At 46.6% G+C, this 18,340-nt stretch overlaps 4 protein-coding genes across 4 annotated transcripts in view; 2 read left to right on the forward strand and 2 right to left on the reverse strand.

Annotated features, from left to right (window-relative positions):
* The first annotated feature begins 1,394 nt into the window (after positions 1 to 1,394).
* On the forward strand, positions 1,395 to 3,230 carry LOC123117775 (uncharacterized). Its single transcript, XM_044538459.1, has 2 exons — positions 1,395 to 1,824; positions 1,932 to 3,230. Exons 1-2 carry the CDS (start codon positions 1,549 to 1,551, stop codon positions 3,057 to 3,059), a joined length of 1,404 nt encoding a protein of 467 aa, XP_044394394.1. The 5' UTR covers positions 1,395 to 1,548; the 3' UTR covers positions 3,060 to 3,230.
* Positions 3,231 to 5,892: 2,662 nt separating this feature from the next.
* On the reverse strand, positions 5,893 to 11,392 carry LOC123117764 (stromal 70 kDa heat shock-related protein, chloroplastic). The gene is made up of 8 exons (XM_044538452.1): positions 10,757 to 11,392; positions 10,003 to 10,255; positions 8,633 to 8,712; positions 8,097 to 8,239; positions 7,914 to 8,012; positions 7,558 to 7,747; positions 6,746 to 7,144; positions 5,893 to 6,658 (listed from the first exon to the last, which is right to left on the reverse strand). The coding sequence occupies exons 1-8, from the start codon at positions 11,243 to 11,245 to the stop codon at positions 6,251 to 6,253; spliced, it is 2,061 nt and encodes a 686-aa protein (XP_044394387.1). The 5' UTR covers positions 11,246 to 11,392; the 3' UTR covers positions 5,893 to 6,250.
* A 560-nt stretch (positions 11,393 to 11,952) lies between these two features.
* Positions 11,953 to 16,500, forward strand: LOC123117787 (glutathione S-transferase T3). The gene is made up of 4 exons (XM_044538467.1): positions 11,953 to 12,248; positions 14,530 to 14,810; positions 14,975 to 15,742; positions 16,190 to 16,500. Exons 2-3 carry the CDS (start codon positions 14,535 to 14,537, stop codon positions 15,737 to 15,739), a joined length of 1,041 nt encoding a protein of 346 aa, XP_044394402.1. The 5' UTR covers positions 11,953 to 12,248; positions 14,530 to 14,534; the 3' UTR covers positions 15,740 to 15,742; positions 16,190 to 16,500.
* A 486-nt stretch (positions 16,501 to 16,986) lies between these two features.
* LOC123117797 (uncharacterized) overlaps positions 16,987 to 18,340 on the reverse strand; it is a 41,808-nt gene continuing 40,454 nt past the window's right edge. Inside the window, exons 5-6 of the mRNA XM_044538475.1 lie at positions 17,446 to 17,564; positions 16,987 to 17,370 (exon numbers count right to left, since the gene is read on the reverse strand). Of these exons, the coding sequence (XP_044394410.1) occupies positions 17,467 to 17,564 (98 nt within the window). The 3' untranslated portion in view covers positions 16,987 to 17,370; positions 17,446 to 17,466. The remainder of the gene's footprint in view (positions 17,371 to 17,445; positions 17,565 to 18,340) is intronic.

Here is an 18,340-nt window from a genome sequence, read left to right on the forward strand (position 1 = left end):
AGCAGTACACTCTCGAGCTTCTTGAGCGCGCATCTATGCTTACATGCAAACCCGTATCCACACCGGTCGACATCAGCTCCAAACTGTCTTCTAATGATGGTGCCTTGCTCTCTAACCCCACTCACTACCGTAGTATCACCGAAGCTCTACAATACCTCACCCTAACCCGCCCGGATATTACATATGCGGTCCAACAAGCCTGTCTATTCATGCATGCTCCACGCGATATCCATTGGCAGCTTGTGAAGCACATCCTCCGATACCTCCAGGGTACATCACACTACGGCCTCCAGCTTTTTCGGTCACCCTCCACTGACCTCATTGCTTACATCGATGCCGATTGGGCCGGGTGTCCGGACACACGTAGGTCGACCTCTGGTTTTTGTGTGTTCCTTGGAGCCAACCTCATCTCCTGGTCCTCCAAGCGCCAACCCACCATCTCACGATCCAGTGCCGAGGCTGAATATCGAGGTGTTGCAAACTGTGTGGCTGAAGCTTGTTGGTTGCGGCAACTTCTTCATGAGCTCAGGGTACCACCCAAACGTGCACCGTGGTGTATTGCGACAACATCAGTGCCTCCTACCTTGCAAGCAATCCGGTCCAGCATCAACGAACCAAGCATATTGAGATTGACTTGCATTTTGTTCGGGATCGTGTGGCACTTGGCGAAGTTCGAGTCTTACATGTGCCATCCAGTTCGCAGTATGCCGACATCTTCACCAAGGGACTGCCCTCGCCAGTCTTCACTGAGTTTCGATCCAGCCTGAACATCCTTCCCAATGGAGTTCCGGCGGAGGGGGGGGTGTTGAGTTGTATATTCTGTACATTATGTAATGTTGCATTGTCTCGGTGTACCGATCCTAGATTGTAGGATCTGAGCTTACTCCGGCATGGCCTGCGTGCCTAACTCTCGGGAGTCTCTCTCCCACTCTATGTAAACTCAGGTTGTAACAGAAACACTACAGTTTCCAACTCTCTGGAGATTGCGCGCGATCTCTTTATCATTTCTTTTTGGGGAAGCTAGCTACAGTAGCGAAGATCACAATCAGTACGTACGCATTAATTTTAGAAATGGTTGCCGCATAACTAATTTGGGGAATCTAATGATGTCGGTGTACACGTATGCCAATTCGCGGATCCATTCACGCCTTGGAGGGCATCCATCCAACCCATGGACCTGTCAAATCAGATGTCCCTCGAGTGCCCTACAATCTGCCCCAGGTAGGTACAGAGAGACGACGCAAATCAAAATCATTCACCGCGCCGTTCATCGCCAGAACAAGACATATATTCGATCCCGTATAATATAAATATAAACAATGGGATTCGCCGTATATTTGTTACGAGTATAATAGCATGAAGAACATGGTGGGGTGGGGTGAAGCGAAGGTAGCGCAGAACGTGCAGCCACATATCCACGATCCATCCATATATTGGACGGGACAGAAATTGAGCGCACTCACCTCACCACCACCTTCTTCTCGGCCGAAACATACGGTTTAACGTCGAGCGCTAGCTAGCTAGCTATCGAGGCGAGGAGCATTGACCATGAGGAAGGTGTGCCCCAACCTAGACCGGGAGGACGGCCTCGACACCGTGCTCGAGGTGCCGGTCCCCGAGCTCCACCAGGAGGTGCCGGCCCGCCGGCGCCGACGCCGCACGGTCAAGGCGTGGATGCGGTCGCACATGCACATCGATCACCACCATATGCATCATCGTGACGGCGTGCAGGTCATGCTCGGCGTGATGGGCGCGCCGCTGGTGCCTCAGCCCGTGCAGCCCAGGAGGCCCATGGGCGGACGTGACAGCAAGGAGGAACCCCTGGTAAGTCCCGTGCTTGGATTTCATTTTACCACCGACTGGATCAGCATTCAGCCAGTGGGGATATATTTGTGATTTTTACGGCTAATGAACGGTCCTTGTGTTTTCAGGAGCTATCCAAGGCGAGGTATATAGTGGAGCAGTACGTGGCGGCGGCCGGCGGCGAGGCGGCGCTGAGCGCGGCGACTAGCATGTTCGCCATGGGGAAGGTGCGGATGAGCAGCACTACATCCAAGAGCAGCAAGGCAACAAAGAAGGGAATGGGCGAGGTGCACGGAGGATTTGTGGTGTGGCAGAAGAAGCCGGAGCTCTGGTGCGTGGAGATGGTCATGGCCGGTGGCACCAAGATGAGCGCCGGCAGCGACGGCAAGGTTGCCTGGCGCCAGACGCCGTGGCAGCAGCAGGCCCACGCCTCCCGGGGGCCCCCGCGACTGATCCGCAGATGCGTTCAGGGTTTGGACCCCAAATCCACGGCGGATCTCTTCTCCAGCGCCGCGTCTGCCGGCGAGGAAGCAGTCGACGGCGAGGACTGCTTCGTGCTCCGCGTCGACGCGGAACCCTCCGCTCTGCACGCCCGCAGCAGCGCCGACGTGGAGGTGATCCGGCACGCGCTATGGGGATACTTCAGCCAGAGGACGGGGCTGCTCGTCCGTCTCGAGGACAGCCACCTGTTGCGCATCCCCAGGCCGGCCGACGCAGGTGGCGAGGGCAAGGCCGCTTCCGCGAGCATGTACTGGGAGACCGCCATGGCGTCCACCATCGGCGACTACCGCCCCCTCGACGGCATCAACATCGCGCACGCCGGCCGCACCATCGTCTCGGTGTCCCCGTTCACGAGGGCCGCCGGAGCAGTAGACGACGTCGACGCCGACGCGCGCAGGAAGAGACCGTGCACGTGCATGGAGGAGACGTGGAGCATCGAGGAGGTGGAGTTCAACATTGCGGGGCTGTCCACGGAGTGCTTCCTGCCTCCCAGGGACCTTCTGCTCAGCGATTCCAAAGAGCAGCCGCGGCACAACAAGGAGCAAGGCGATAAGGCGGCAAAGGGTGCTCGGGACAGCGTCAAGGCCGCCTATGACAGCGACGGTGGCTGCGGGATCCGCGCGGCTGTGCCGAAGAAGGCACTTGTTCCGGTTGTGACTGGACTGGGTTGGTTTGGTCCGGCCAAGGTTGCCGCGGTTGACAGCTTAGACGCTGCCGACGAGTCCAAAGACGCGACGTACGCATCGACAAGATGAGATGGAGCCGTAAGTAGGGCGGCATAATAGGCACTAGCTTGACGGAGGCGCGCTTTGCCGCGCCCGTCAGCAAATTTGAGATGTACTACTTCGTTTCTTTCTCTCCGATGGACATCCAAAAGCTTCGTGTATGCATCAATTACAAGTGAAACACAGGAAAACGTCTTCATCTGTGAGCAACTTTTTTTTTCTTGCGAATAAGCAATGTCATTGATAGACAGAAGAGGACAAACATAAAGAGAAGAAGCACCACACTAAGTGTGGGTTGGAGCAGAAGAAAGGGTGCTTATCCCTCCAACACACGGCAAACTAAACAAACATAAAGAGAAGGAGGCACCCCACTAAGTGTGGGTTGGAGTAGAAGAAAGGGTGCTTATCCCTCCAACACATGGCAAACTAAACACGCCTAGCCCAATCTCATAGAACGCAAAGCACAAAATGTCGTGTCACATCCAAAGTAGGATACTCCGAAAGCACGACCAAAACATGGGGCCAAATTAGATCAACGTCAAGGAACGGCTAGTGGACAGCAGGAACCGAAGGAGAGGAGAAACCGAGCAATGAAGGTGACGCCACAAAGACCAACCCGAGTGGATTGCACAAAGACCGAAGCGCTGAAATCACCAATGCCGACCGCGAAAGGGGATTGGGGTTCCACCGAGACGCTTCCAAGGAAGTGTGTGACACTCATTGATAGAGTCAAAGCCGGCAGATCCGAGTCAAAGCCGGCAAATCTCGGGTAGGGGGTCCCGGGCTAATAGTCTTGAAACAATGGTAGCAAAGGATTCAATTGTATCCAAGGAGTTTTTCTACGCTTGCCTCGCCACTATAAGTACATCGTCATTTTGCTGATCCGTAAAAAAATTCCCGCACGATTATCCTTAGCCACAAAGTGGTTATCAAACACAAAGTATTTCTGTGCTCGGTATGAGATAGCATGACCTAGCTTTGACAACACATCAATTCTCAAAAATGTCTAGAAGCATACGCGCGCCTTGCTGCGCTGCTTAAACTGCTACGGTGTAGATTATCACAAAGTTACCCAGTTAACATTTAATTAACATTTTTGAATAATCTCAATGCAGTTTAGTGTAGTTTCGGAGAAAATTCAATTCTGGATAAAAATTCACTTATATATGAAGTTTAGCCGTATTCTTTCATCTCCTGACCAACTTATGACCAAGAGCCTTGAACAAACTGAGTGCACATACTTGCATATTTTAACTGATTCCTGAAAAAGCAAGAGGACATTACTCAATCTAGGTGTATTATTACTGCAACATCATGCTTGGGCACATGAATGCATGCTTTGCTAAGTATTCTGATTTGTGTGGTATGGTGTTCAGGTTTTTGGGGCCAAATTGCTACATATAGCATGCATCGCTAAATCTTGTAGGTTAATAGTTGGGACAAATTTTTCCTGCTGCTAGCTTGTATGATTGACTATTTTGAACCCTGATAAATCCATAGGAACTCAAAAAGGGTTGTCTATAGGAAATAATAGACACGACCATCTAACAATTACAGTTTGGCTTGAAATAAAATGATTATCAGTACATAATCTGATTCCTAACCTTGTAATAACTTAAAACAATGCTGATTTGGAATGAAGAAGCTTGTGCATTTCCCATTGCAGATCAATGTACGAAATTTGCATGTGATTCTACAAAGGACAAACTTGATCTACATGACATTAACTTTAGAAGCACATAATCTAATTCCATTCCCACACACATTTTCCTGGAGTACTCATATTGGTGATACGGCAGGTATGAATTTTGTACTATTGCAAAATCAAATCTGAATGAGGTGGGCGCAATGTTACCTGCTCGAGCTTCCTTGTCGCCGGAGCAACTAACGGCAGGAACTTCTGTTGGGGGAGGAGAAAGGAGATAGGGGAGGAATGAGGTGAGGGCGTACCTTGCTGCCAGGAGGTGAGCTGTTTGGGAGCTTCAGCGACGAACGCGACGTCGAGTACATGCGGTGGCGGTGGTTGTGTCGTAGGAGCCTGACTGCAGAGCGTGTTCCCATCTAGCGGCCAGTAAATACAAGGGCCCAGCGGAACCGAAGGAAATCGCCACCGCCAACGCCGCCGAGCAAAACCGAACGAAGTCCTGACCCCAATGGCAGGTTGGCTGGCAACACAAGTGCTCCAGGCAACCGAGCCAAGAGCAGCAAAAGGCAAACAAAAAATTAAAGGAGAAACGAAGAAGACCGAACCCGGTGAGATGGATAGGAAGAAGACGACACCGGATTCGCTGCCTGTCCTGCCTCTATTCCAGTCGTCAGAATTGAGGTACCCATGGGGAGGAGGGGCCGAAAAGAGCCGGAGCAGCCAGTTGATGACCTATGGTGGTGAGGAGGAGGCAGCGACCAACATCCACGGCGGGTCACGGATCTAGACGCTGGACGCCATGTCGAGCCCGCCTCTCCTGCGTGTTCTGGCCATGGGTAGCCGCCTTGAGGCCGAGGACCACACCACGAGGCCGCACCGGCGTGGACCGCCGTCGCCAAGAAGCAGTCACACCGCACGGAGGTGAGGTGCCCGGCGCACCGGCTATTGGTCGCCGCCGCTGCTGCGCCGTGGTCTGCGAGGAGCGGCGCTTGGGAGTGTGTGCCAGTTTGGTGAGTGTTTGTGGGAGGTCACGATGGTGGCCTGAGGAAGCTTTAGTCGCGTCCACCGGCGGGATCCATCTCGTTTTGCCTGGAGGGATCCATCTCGCTTTGTAACACCGACCAACGTGGTCAACGCGCCGTCTAAAGGCCTCAATGCACCACAGTCCGGTAATTCGTGGGAGCTTAGTAACTCTATCGATGTGTGTGTAGTCCGTAGTGAAATCTCTAAATGGGCTTATATTTATAAACGAAGGGAGTAGAATGCTCCCCAAAATAACAATCCAGTTTTTGGCACATGCTCCAAACAGGAAATGACCCAGTTCTCTAGAGAGTTAGTAAATCCAATACATAACCGTACAAAGCCAAGGGGTCGAGTAACCAACAAGCAAAAGCCAATCTATCCATCCAAACTGATAACTGAACTCTCCAAACCTCCAACATCAAAAACTCGGCCAACACCCTGACAGGAAACAAGGTCTCAATCCAAAGAAAGCGGTCACCCCGTATACTACTAGGCAATCATGTGGAACAAATTCATACTCACTTGTTCATCATGTCCTAACCTACTGTTCTATTCAATTGCTGTCGGTAAAATCAGCGTCTATGACGTCACCACCATCGCCTGTCTTCTCAGATGGGCCTGGGCCTGGGCCTGTAGAGTCAGCAGCGCCGTCAGCTCCAGGGGTAGGGCCTGACCCCTGCTGCTGGTAGAGGGACTGACCAAGCTGCATCACTTCTTGGTTCAACGCAGCTAGTGCATCCTTTATCGTCTGTGTCGATCCACCAGCAACGGCGACCTGGAGTTCCTTGAGCTTCCCCTCCACCTTCTCCTTGACATCGCCTGGGACCTTGTCCCCGAGCTCCTTCAGTTGTTTCTCAGTCTGGTAGATCACAGATTCTGCCTGGTTCTTGGTGTCAATTGCGTCCCTCTTCTCCTTGTCCTCCGCCGCGAATTTTTCAGCTTCTTCCACCATCTTCTCTACCTGAATAGTTTTTCATTCATGTTACTCCAAAGGATCAGCAAAGTTTTACAGTATACAAATTGAAAAGTTTTTTGTTATATTGAGCACCTCATCCTTTGGCAGTGTGCTGGCTCCAGTGATCGTAATGTCCTGCTTCTTCCCAGTACCCTTATCCACCGCAGCAACAGACAGAATGCCATTGGCATCAATATCAAACTTGACTTCAATTTGGGGAACACCACGTGGAGCAGGAGGAATTCCATCAAGCCTGAAGCTACCAAGGGATTTATTGTCCCTAACAAACTCTCTTTCTCCTTGGAGAACATTAATCTCCACACTAGTCTGTCCATCAGCAGCCGTTGAAAAGACCTCTGACTTGGAGGTAGGGAGGGTTGTGTTCCTTGGGATAATCTTGGTCATCACCCCACCCAGTGTCTCCAAACCAAGAGACAGTGGCGTAACATCAAGAAGCACAATATCGCTCACATCGCCCGACAATACTCCTGCCTGTTGACATTTTGCATGTGAGATACACCAGACAGTTCAATCTAGCATGTTACTATTCTAGAAACATACGAGAGATAATCATCCAGTGCTGATGCTATAGCCAAAAGCCACAACATAGAAACAACACTATCTAGTAGGCCAAACAAACAGTTTACCATATTCTTTGGGTAATTTCACTTTGAGAGCTGTGCCTGGGGCCATATGTTCGGCCCAAATTTGCAAGACAGATTATTATCTGCTTACATTTTAATAAAGAGGTATAGGATAGGAACATCAGGATCTGCTTACATTTTAATAAAGAGGTATAGGATAGGAACATCAGGATCTGCTTACATTTTAATAAAGAGGTATAGGATAGGAACATCAGGTTCCTAACTTAGGTGACTATGAAGAAATGATTTTCATGAACTCACCTGCACCGCTGCTCCAAGAGCAACAACCTCATCGGGATTGACTGTCACATTGGGATCCTTTCCCGTCATTTTCTTCACAAGATCCTGAACAGCTGGAATTCTTGTGGAACCACCCACAAGAATCACCTCATCTATTTCTTTAAGTGACAACTTCGCATCTCTAAGAGAATTGTCGACAGGTGTCCTCAGCCTGAAAGACAGTTAAAAAATAAAAATACTAGCAACAATTGGCTAAACTAAATACAGCCATAACACTCGCCAGATATTCAAAAAAACAGTTGTTAAAAGCATGTGAAGACATTCATGCAGACATGTATGCTTTCATCCAAATATTAACATGAGGCATGATACTGTACCTGTCAAGAAGATCCGAGCATAGCTCCTCAAATTTACCCCTGGTAAGTGTTGTCTCAATATGCTTGGGCCCATCAGCAGTAGCTGTGATGAAAGGTAAACTGAAAAAACCAATAACAGGTTTAGAAACTGAGATGCAAAAAGCACAATGTTTGACACCAAAATGGGAGGCTGAGCCAACCAACCTGATATTTGTTTGGGTCAACGATGACAATTCCATCTTGGCCTTCTCAGCTGCTTCTGTAAGACGCTGGAGAGCTTGCTTGTCTTTTAGCAGGTCAATACCCTCATCATTCTTGAAGCTTCCAGCCAGCCAATCAACAATTCTCTGGCAACAGAATTATTTGTCAGAACATATAAATCATGCAGAACCATAAAAAAAGTGCTGAAGACTCTTTGGGAACAAGGGCAAAGGTTATCAGTAAGCGTGAGATAAGGATGTTATTTCATCTCTTTGGCTGTCAAAATGCACATACATACTGCCTAATGCAGATTCTAGTAACTGAAAGACACACGACCTCACTGGTAACGACCTCACTGCCTAATGCAGATACATAGAAGTGTACATCCCTTCTGCATTCCTATTATACAGGCAAGACTACAAACACAGATTACATATGCAAAATTGAGGTATGTTTTAACCAAACAAACAGCAAACAAGATGAAGCAGACTAAATAAGTTTGGAATCACACACAAGAGAGATGGGCGTATGAAGAATACCTTGTCAAAGTCATCACCACCAAGGTGAGTATCACCAGATGTAGACAGCACCTCAAAAACACCATCACCAACTTCGAGAACTGAAAGCATAGTAGTAGGTATAATAAGAAGCGGGCGGGGTTATGGACCATATGGTCATACAGATAACAAAAAGAGTAGAAATTGATTAAGAACAATCTTGCATTGCTTATCAAAGACTAGAGAGGACAGATGTCTTAAAAGAACGGATCAAAATAGAATAATTAGATAAAATAGGTTTCCATTGCTTAACACTCCATCCAATCCAGCATGCAGAAGTAACAGAACATGCTTCCACTAGTATAGTATAGCACTTGCTGGTGCCTGCTTAGTACTTTATGAGGGCCTATACATAGACTAGTTAGGTACACGTGCATTGCACGCATGAGATTTGGCAACCAAATTATGAATAAATACCACACTATAGCATGTAACCTTTGAGTCATATATGCATGATGTAGATGTTCGTTTAATTCTTATAGTTCATCTCATTCAAAATCAATTAGTTTTATAAAAAAATTAATCTATTTTAAGATTCATGGAATTGTGTGTTGTAAAGCATAAAGTAAAAACAAATAATGGCAATTCATTTAGAAAAAAAAAGTTTGGGCAATTATGATACAGAAGATTCTAGAACAAAGGAGAAGTGCTTGTGTTTTAAGGTTTGTGCATTATGCTTAAGTTCAACCATGGAGTCTTCTAGATTGTACATGTGGCAGAATCTGGTGGAATGTAGATGATATCCAACGGCCATTAGTGCTCGGATTTGCCATCTCTGCACCGTCGGATTGGCTTCATCCAACGACCATCTTTCAAAGTTATTCGCACACTATATAGGGGTATAGATATAGATATAGATATAGATATAGATATAGATTTTCTACTACATGAGCATATACATATATTTTCCATAAGACAGACGAATGTTTAAGAACTTATTGTCGAACAACATTTATTTTGCCATAAGATTACATTTTTCCAGTGCAATGTACTCCCTCTGTTCGGGATTACTCGTCCAAGAAATGAATGTATCTAGATGTATTTTAGTTGTAGATACATCCATTTTTATCCATTTTTGTGACAAGTAATTCCAAACGAAGGGAGTAACAAATTATGTAACCTGCGTATCTGGACACATTTCAGTGAACTGAAGTAACACAGAATACATCGAATAGTTGACCACCGAAAACTTATCTATAGTCATATTTTTCATGGTGCTGCATGATCAGTATAAGTAAATATGTAGCTACTTTGATTATTAACTACTGAAACTATGCAGATTGCAGCAGTTACTGGGCGTCAATTTTCCTTGCAATGGGCATACATAAGACCTCAAAATTCATGATACATACCTGAAACATCAAAGGTGCCTCCTCCCAGGTCAAAAACCAGAATTGTTTCATTGTTCTTTTTTTCAAAACCATATGCCAACGATGCCGCGGTAGGCTCGTTTATGATACGGAGAACATCCAGGCCTGCAATGCGGCCAGCATCTTTTGTAGCTGTCCTCTGGGAGTCATTGAAATAAGCAGGAACAGTGATCACTGCCTTGGTGACTTTGTCATTTAAAAACTTTGACGCATCATCAACCAGCTTTCTCAGGACCTGGATAATAAAGGATGTTCAGAAACACTCGCAAATCTGATAGAAAGGTAACACCTGGAAAGTGAACTGACGACTGATACACAGCTAAAAGAATTAGCATATGCACTGCTATTCATCTCTAATAGAACTTCTTGAACAATTTGCAAAATAATAAAGCATCTGCATCACTGGACGGTATCAATTCGGTTGTACTCACGTTTTCCATAGCAATTGTTTACAGTAATGTAGAATGCAACTAGATGCAAGTAGAGTAACAAATACTCCTTCGGTTACAAAATGTAAGGTCTAAATTTGAACTTTGATTGTAAGTTTATCATACAATATGTTGTTGATAGTCACAAAATCACAATCAAAAGAATCCTCTCCCAAACAAACCCAATGGTTTCAATTTTATTTAACATAACCCACGTATTATTGGATGAACTGCAGGTCAAAGAACGAATTCACATTGTCATACAATGTTCTAGCCAAGTCCATGAATATGAAGTATTATTTATTTACCTGTGCAGAGATCTCCTCCGCGGCGAACTGCTTGCCAATTGCTGGGCAATCGAGCTTGACGTTGCCGTTATCGTCCCGGACAAGGAGGTAGGAAACCTGCTTGGACTCCTCGGCGACCTCGTTCATCTTTCGGCCGATGAACCTCTTGACGGAGAAGAAGGTGTTCTCCGGGTTGACCACCGCCTGCCTCTTGGCGATCTGTCCCACCAGCCGGTCCCCGGCCTTGGTGTACGCCACGACCGACGGCGTGGTCCGCGCGCCCTCGGCGTTGGTGACGATGGTGGGCTTGCCGCCCTCCATCGCCGCGACCGCTGAGTTGGTGGTCCCGAGGTCGATCCCCACCACCTTCTCGCAGGCGACGCGCAGTGGCCGCCACCGCCGCCCACCACGGCCGTACACCACCGCGGTCGTTCGGAGGTTGACGGAGGGGCGCCGGGTGCCGTGGTGGACGAAGAAGGGGGTCGAGGTGGGGAAGGCCGTGGTCGCCATGGCTGAGAGCACGAGCAGTAACCCGGGGGGCAGGGGTTGGTGGGGGGCGAAACCCTAGAAGGGGCAGGAAGTCCAGTTGAAGGAAGGAGCTTGGTGGATTCGCGTGGGTTTTGCGGGATTGAGAGAAATGGCGAGAGGCCTGGGGAAGGATAAGGAACGGGAGGAAGGTTTTATAGGGTTTTCGTGTGGGGAAGACGCGCTGGGAGCCACAGGCTGGCTTTCTGCCCTGCTTTTGGTATTTTCGCGTTCTAGATGTTCCTATTTTGGCGTTCTAGATGTTTTTGACGCTTCCAGAATTTCAAGGAACCTTCCTAATCTTATTTTGATGTTTTTATTGCTTGGCGCTGTTATAAACCTTCTCGATAAAATCTGCTTATCACGTTGAGTGGAGACATCAGTTCGATAATATGTCCCATGTTATGCCTTCGACGTCCAGTGGTTCTAATCCTATTTGACGGAATGTTTGGAAGCTTGCATTGCCCGCGAAAGTAAAAGAAAAATATTTGAAAAGCATTGCATGGAGCTATCCCAATGAGTCTATTCTCGCGAACCAACACATCGTCAATGATGGCATGCCTCAACCCCTTAGAGCATGGCCAATGGACCACGCTGGACGGGCGCCCCAGGTGCCACATCCTCCTGCTGAGTGCCACCTACACCAAAACCGTGGCCTGCAGAGCGAAACTGGCTCCGGCAGAAGAACCGAGTTCTTCCCTGACGAAAGCAACGAGGCGGCCGCTCGGGCGACGCGGTGGGAGGTCTGTCGCTCCAATCGATTCGGGACCACGCGCGCCCAACAAAATCCCGCGAGCGAGAGAGGGGAAAGGCGCGAAAGGAGAAGGAAAGGGCGGGAAGGGGAGAAGGAAGGGCGCGAGCCAAGGAGCAGAGGCGCGGCGCGAACCAGGGAGCGGAAGCGCGGCCGGCGTGCGAACGAGCGGAGAAGACGGCGCATCCTCGCCCTCAACCTGCCGTCGACATCGTCGATTCCAACTCTCGCAGCAAGGTATGAGGCTGGTTCGTCCCTGTCATGGCCAGATTGATTTTTGTTCAGTAAACTAGGGTAGGGTTCGATGGATTATGGAGATTCATGGTGATTCATCAGTGAATAAATTCGTTCCAAGAACAAGATCGACTCCCCTGTGTATGATTTAGGTTCTACCTATTTGAGTCAGGCGACCATGCTTGTGGAAATCCCCAAATCCCCATCTTTTCTCTTCTTAGCCCTGAGAGGAACATGTCAGATCAGTCTTGTACTTTGCTCTTTGCAATTGTGAAGAGAAAATTATGCTGCTTGCAGATGTGGAGGAAATTATATAGATTACTTGGCACTTGTACTTTGCTCTTTGCATCAGTGAATATAGATTCCCCTGTACATTATGCTCCTTGCAGATTGCAGGTCTGTAAATTATATAGATTGTGAAGAGAAAATTATGCTGCTTGCAGAAAATTATGCTGCTTTGCAATTCTGAGATAGATCTGTACATGCTAGCTTCGTATTTGTTTGCTAATGGCTAGGTGCAGATGCTTCATTCTTTTACTAGATGTACTAGGAGTTGGTATATTATTAGACTAGCATAATCACAGGGATGCTGGTACTAGTAGTGGCTATATTAGATGCAGATGTTGAATCCTTTTGCTAGATGTACTAGCCTTATTCAGGAAACATGGCTGCCATCAAGGTGTTTTGGTACTGAGAAAATTTGAACAGAGTTCTGACTGTTATAACATCTATGTTCGTTGGTCAATTTGGTCTCTTGAGTTAGCTTCATATACTGATAAAGAAAGAGTGGTGTTAGTCTGCTGAAGGCAGCCATATCCGTGAATTTTTTAATCTCTTTTGAGAAATGTCTGGTAGGATAAAGAATTGAGAACACTTGAACACTTTGCTATCTTTTTATTGTTCTTTGGTAGTTCTGTGTATGCTATTTGCACATGAATATTATTCTTGCCATCCATATTATAGCTCCATGTGTAGTTCTGTGCATAATTCTTATTACTTGATTTTTAAATTGTAGCTCAACTTGCAGTATGTCACAATTGAGTTCCGATGAGTTCGAAGATGATACCGTTGACCCAACAGAAATTTTCTCTCTAGAAGATTACTTGGCCCAACAGAATACTCTCAACAACTTTGCTACACAAATAGCCACAAACATTCATCATACACTAGAAGCTCCAAGTACTAGGTGTCAGTCAGCCCCTAGGACATATATTGACAGGAAGAGAGAATTTTACAATGAACTTCTCATAGCAGATTACTTCTGTGATAATCCTACCTATCCTGATTACTACTTCCGTAGAAGGTTCCGCATGGGAAAACCCCTCTTTCTACGCATTGTCCAATCTCTTGGTGAGTGGTCTCCCTACTTCACTCAAAGGGTAGATGCCCTGGGCCGTCCAGGTCTATCACCTTTACAGAAGTGCACGACAGCCATGCATATGTTGGCGTATGGTGTTCCTGCCGACAAAACAGATGACCATGTAAGACTTGGTGCATCTACGGCACTCGAGTCTCTTGAGAAATTTGCTAAGGGGGTCATTGCCAAGTTTGGTGGAGAATATTTGCGAAGGCCAACTGTTGAAGACATTCAACGTCTACTGGAAATTGGCGAAGCACGTGGTTTTCCTGGTATGCTAGGAAGCATAGACTGCATGCATTGGGAGTGAAAAAACTGTCCGGTTGGATGGAAGGGGCAGTTTACACGTGGTGACTACGGTGTCCCTACCATCATCCTTGAGGCTGTAGCATCCCATGATCTATGGATATGGCATGCCTTCTTTGGTGTTCCAGGATCCAACAATGACATCAATGTGCTCAATCAGTCGCCATTGTTCACTGAAACGTTGCAAGGGAATGCTCCTATGGTAGGCTACTATGTCAATGAGAGACAATACAAGAAGGGATATTATCTTGCAGATGGAATATATCCAGAGTGGGCTGTTTTTGTGAAAACCATCCGGTTGCCTCAAACTGAAAAGGATAAGTTATTTGCCAAGAAACAAGAAGGTGCGAGAAAGGATGTTGAACGTGCATTTGGACTTCTACAACAACGCTTCAAAATTGTGGCAGAACCATCACGTCTTTGGGATCAAATAGAGTGTTTGTGTGTGTGTGAGAGAGAGAGAGAGCAGTGTGTTTTAAGACTATCTTTGAATTGTATGTGCTGTCAAGAATTTTAAGACCATCTTTAAGTGTACTCTAGATGCATACCACTTGTGTTCTGTACTTGCTTGTTCTGGGCATGTTAATTATCATGATAACAAACAATTTTTTTTTCTTTCAGGTCCAATGGAATATCGTCCTCCTAATGGTTTCATGAGCTTCCTTCAAGACCAAAGTCACCCCAACTTCACCTTGCCAGCCCCGCAGCAACTTGGTTTCCAATATCCAATGTTCTGCACGCAGCCACCGCCGCCACCAGCCAAGCACCACTCTCTTCCATCACCATCTGATCCCAGGACCACAACTCCATCGAACAAGCGAAAACGAGTTACAATTGATGTGGAAGCAGATGATGAAGATAGGCACAGGTTGTATTATACAAAAGATGAGGATATCAGATTGGTAAGTCCCCAAAATCCTCTTACTCTTGTTAGGTAGACATCAAAGATATCTCATGTCTTTCTATCTAAGAATTTATTTAGGCCGGGTTCTCCTATTTTTATACTCCTGGACATGCATCTTGTCTTTTGTTTAGTCAAATCTAACCTTATGCTTCCTTTGTGCAGGTGAGTGCTTGGTTGCGCAACTCTGTGAATCCTATCGATGGGAATGCAAAGAAGGGAGAATACTACTGGAAGGAGGTTGCTGATGCATACAACAGCACAACTGAGAGTGACCGAAAGAGGGATGTGAAGCACCTGAAGAACCATTGGTACAAAACAACAAAGAAGGTAACCTCTTTCAATGGCTGCTATAACCAGATCAGAGACACCTATGCGAGTGGCCGGTGTGATCAACAACTGATGCAACAAGCTCTAGACCTGTACCATAGCCGCAATGGACACCAGTTCATGTATGTGCATTGGTGGGAAGCTGTGAAGGAAAGCCAAAAGTGGAAGATTCATGTATACACAGAAGGAGATGGAACAAAAAGGTCACCACCAGTCCCAACTGAGAATGCTCAGCGTCCCCCGGGTGTCAAGAGGGCGAAGAAAGCTATAGGAAAAGACAAGGAAGCCCCTACTGAGATGAATAACATGCAAGAACAGATTGGGGCTTTTCTAAAAGCACAAGCTGACACTAAGGCACAAACTGATGAGACGATGGAATTGCAGAGTCGTCTATCTGCTCAGAAGGTAGAAGCTAACCGACTTGCATATGAGGCAGCAAAGGAGAGGATAGTGGCAAAGTTAGCTGAGGAAAGAACCAAGCTGTTTGACAAGTTCACAGAGATGCTGAATACCGACACTACAAGGATGGAGCCATGGGCAAAGGAGATGCATGTGAGGGCTGTCACAAGACTGGGGGATCAACTTTTCAAGGATGAATAGAAGGTATGTAAATTTGCACTATTGTTTTTGAAATGCTATTTTTCAGTATCCTTGTACTACTGCTAGTTGCTCATTTTAAAACTGGATACTTAGCAGTTAGCACCTGTAGTTAGCACCCGCAGTAGTACAAAAGGATCAAAGAAAACTGGATACTTAGCAGTTAGCACCCGTAGTTTTTAAAACTGTAGTTGCTCTACAGCAGGATCCTTGTACTACTGCTAGTTGCTCATTTATAAAATCTAACCAGTGCTAATATTTGAATTAAGACAAAAGCCGAATGCTTCGACATATTTAGGATGTAGCCATGTGCAAGTTTTGTTTCTTCAGGCTATATTGTTTATCAAGCAGTAAACAACTTTATTGTCTATGGTGATAATTCTGTTTCTTTATGTGATCATTTTTTCACTGTTGAATCCAGCCTGATTGTCTTAACATGTATTTCTCATGTAGGTTTTCTATATATATGTTTAGCAAAAACGGGTTTCATGTGCCAGGAAGTGTAGAAGATGGGAGACTTTTTTTGGAATGAGAAGAATCAAAGGATACAGCAACAAATTCAGTCTGAACTTCAAATAATTTGATATGTGTGTTTAACAAATCTTTCCTTTATGATTATTTGGAAATCTTAAGATTATTCTGTTACTATGGGATTTTGTAGTGTCATGGACAAGACACACTTGTTGACACTGTTTGCAAATCAAGATTTTTGATTTTTGTTTGGAAATCAAGTTGTTTGATTCAGTGTGTATGCTTGTTTTTCAGTGTGTATGCTTGTTGATATCATTGATTCAAATGGATGCTGGTATTGTTTAAATGTAGTGGAGGTTTCATGTGCTGGAAAAGAGGTGAGAGGGAAAAAGTAACATGATGATATCACATAGAGTGGCTTCCGTTGGGTGATAGTGGCATACACCAATAGCTTCATACAAATTTATCTATGTGGATGGCTGTTGGTGCTGCCTCCATTGTACATGCCCTTAGTATTTCAAGCGATATCCACTGTCCTAAATTATTTTCAGTTTGGAAGCCATGCTATTACACATTCCCGTCAGCTAATGTCTGAATATGTGTACATCAACTCATGCATTCTTATCCTTAAACTTTTTATGCAATCCTATATCTAAAACCGTTTCATTTCTCTCAGATATGGCATCTAGATATTCTTAAAATTTGAGAAGGCGGGCTGCACCTGTTCATGTTCTAGTGAGCTGTAAGATTATTATTCCTTTCTTCACTGGTACATTCCCTTAAGATGAACCAACTATTCCATTACTAACAATTTCTCGCAATATCTGACGTTCTCACATCTCCTCGATCAGATTTGAAAAACAACAATTGCCCACAAAAGACACTGCTGTTTTTCCAATCTGCATTCCTAGGCACTTTGCCTTTTCCTACTATCCCTCAGCTTGAAATCTAAAGTACAGAGGTTAACTGAACTGTATATACAATCCAGGACCAATACATGTTTGGTAGTGCAGTAAATTCGTGCTAGATCTGGTGTAACCTTCTCGACAGAAGAAACATGTACAAGGTACTTCCATTGAGCTTGCTGAAGATTCTTGACAGCCAAACCAAAATGGCATACTGAAGACACAAGAAACATGTGGCAACTTTGATGGGTCATGAGCCTAGACAGAAAACAAAAGTCAAAGGTGTGCCTGTGAGTAAGAAAAACATCAAGCCAAAATAAAATATGCAATTACCTGCAACAATGAAGACCCTTCTTAAGAATTGCTCGAACTAAATAGAATCTTCAGGTTGTTTATATCCTTGAGAATTTCCATGTATTCCGAAATCCTATACTGTACATCAGACTCCAGAACTGCAGCACTCAGAAGGAACGCAAATTTGGTTATGATGTAACAGAATCTAGGCGGCTTACATATAGCAAATGCACGAATAAATTAACCAACTGCCCAACATAAAAAGAGGCAGCATGCTGAAGGTCTAAAATACACATGCTTAAAGGTCTGATGGTAGGAGCTAGGACCCTACCGGGTCTGGGGCGTAGGTTGTAGGGGAAGGAGGGGGCTGGACGTGGCGAAGCTCGCGGTCGTCGGCGGCAAGGTGCCGTCGTGCGCGAGAGGGAGAAGCGGCGGCGGCGCAAGAGGCGGCTAGGGTTAGGTCTCCCGGCTCCCTAAGGGAAGCCGAGCAAATAACGATTGCTTCTTGCTTGATTAGATTGAAACGTCTCATCTCCTTATATAGAGGGGGTTTCTTGACTCCTAAGCAAACGACCCTAATAACGATAAGATAATTGGGCTGGCGACGACGTCCTCCTCAATGTAGTCTGCAGCCTCCGGGTAGAAGAGTCGCGGGCAGACGTGGCCGTGCGTGTAGGGCTCGTCGCAGTTGAAGCACAACCCTTGGCGGCGACGCTCGAGTAGCTCGGCCGAGGTGAGCCGATGGAACGGGCGCGCCGCGGTCGCGGCGAGGGGTGCCGCAGAAGCCTGAGCAGGCGAGCCTGCGCGGGAACCTTTGGCCAGGGTAGCGGCCCAGCGGCCCGGGACGGTGATGCCTGCTGGATGGCCACCGCGCGGCGCTCGAACGCGCGAGCTTACATGGCCGTCTGGAGATCCTGGGTGTAACACCCCGGAT

This window comes from Triticum aestivum, chromosome 1B, assembly GCF_018294505.1.
Source record: "Triticum aestivum cultivar Chinese Spring chromosome 1B, IWGSC CS RefSeq v2.1, whole genome shotgun sequence".
Classification (NCBI taxonomy): Eukaryota; Viridiplantae; Streptophyta; class Magnoliopsida; order Poales; family Poaceae; genus Triticum; species Triticum aestivum.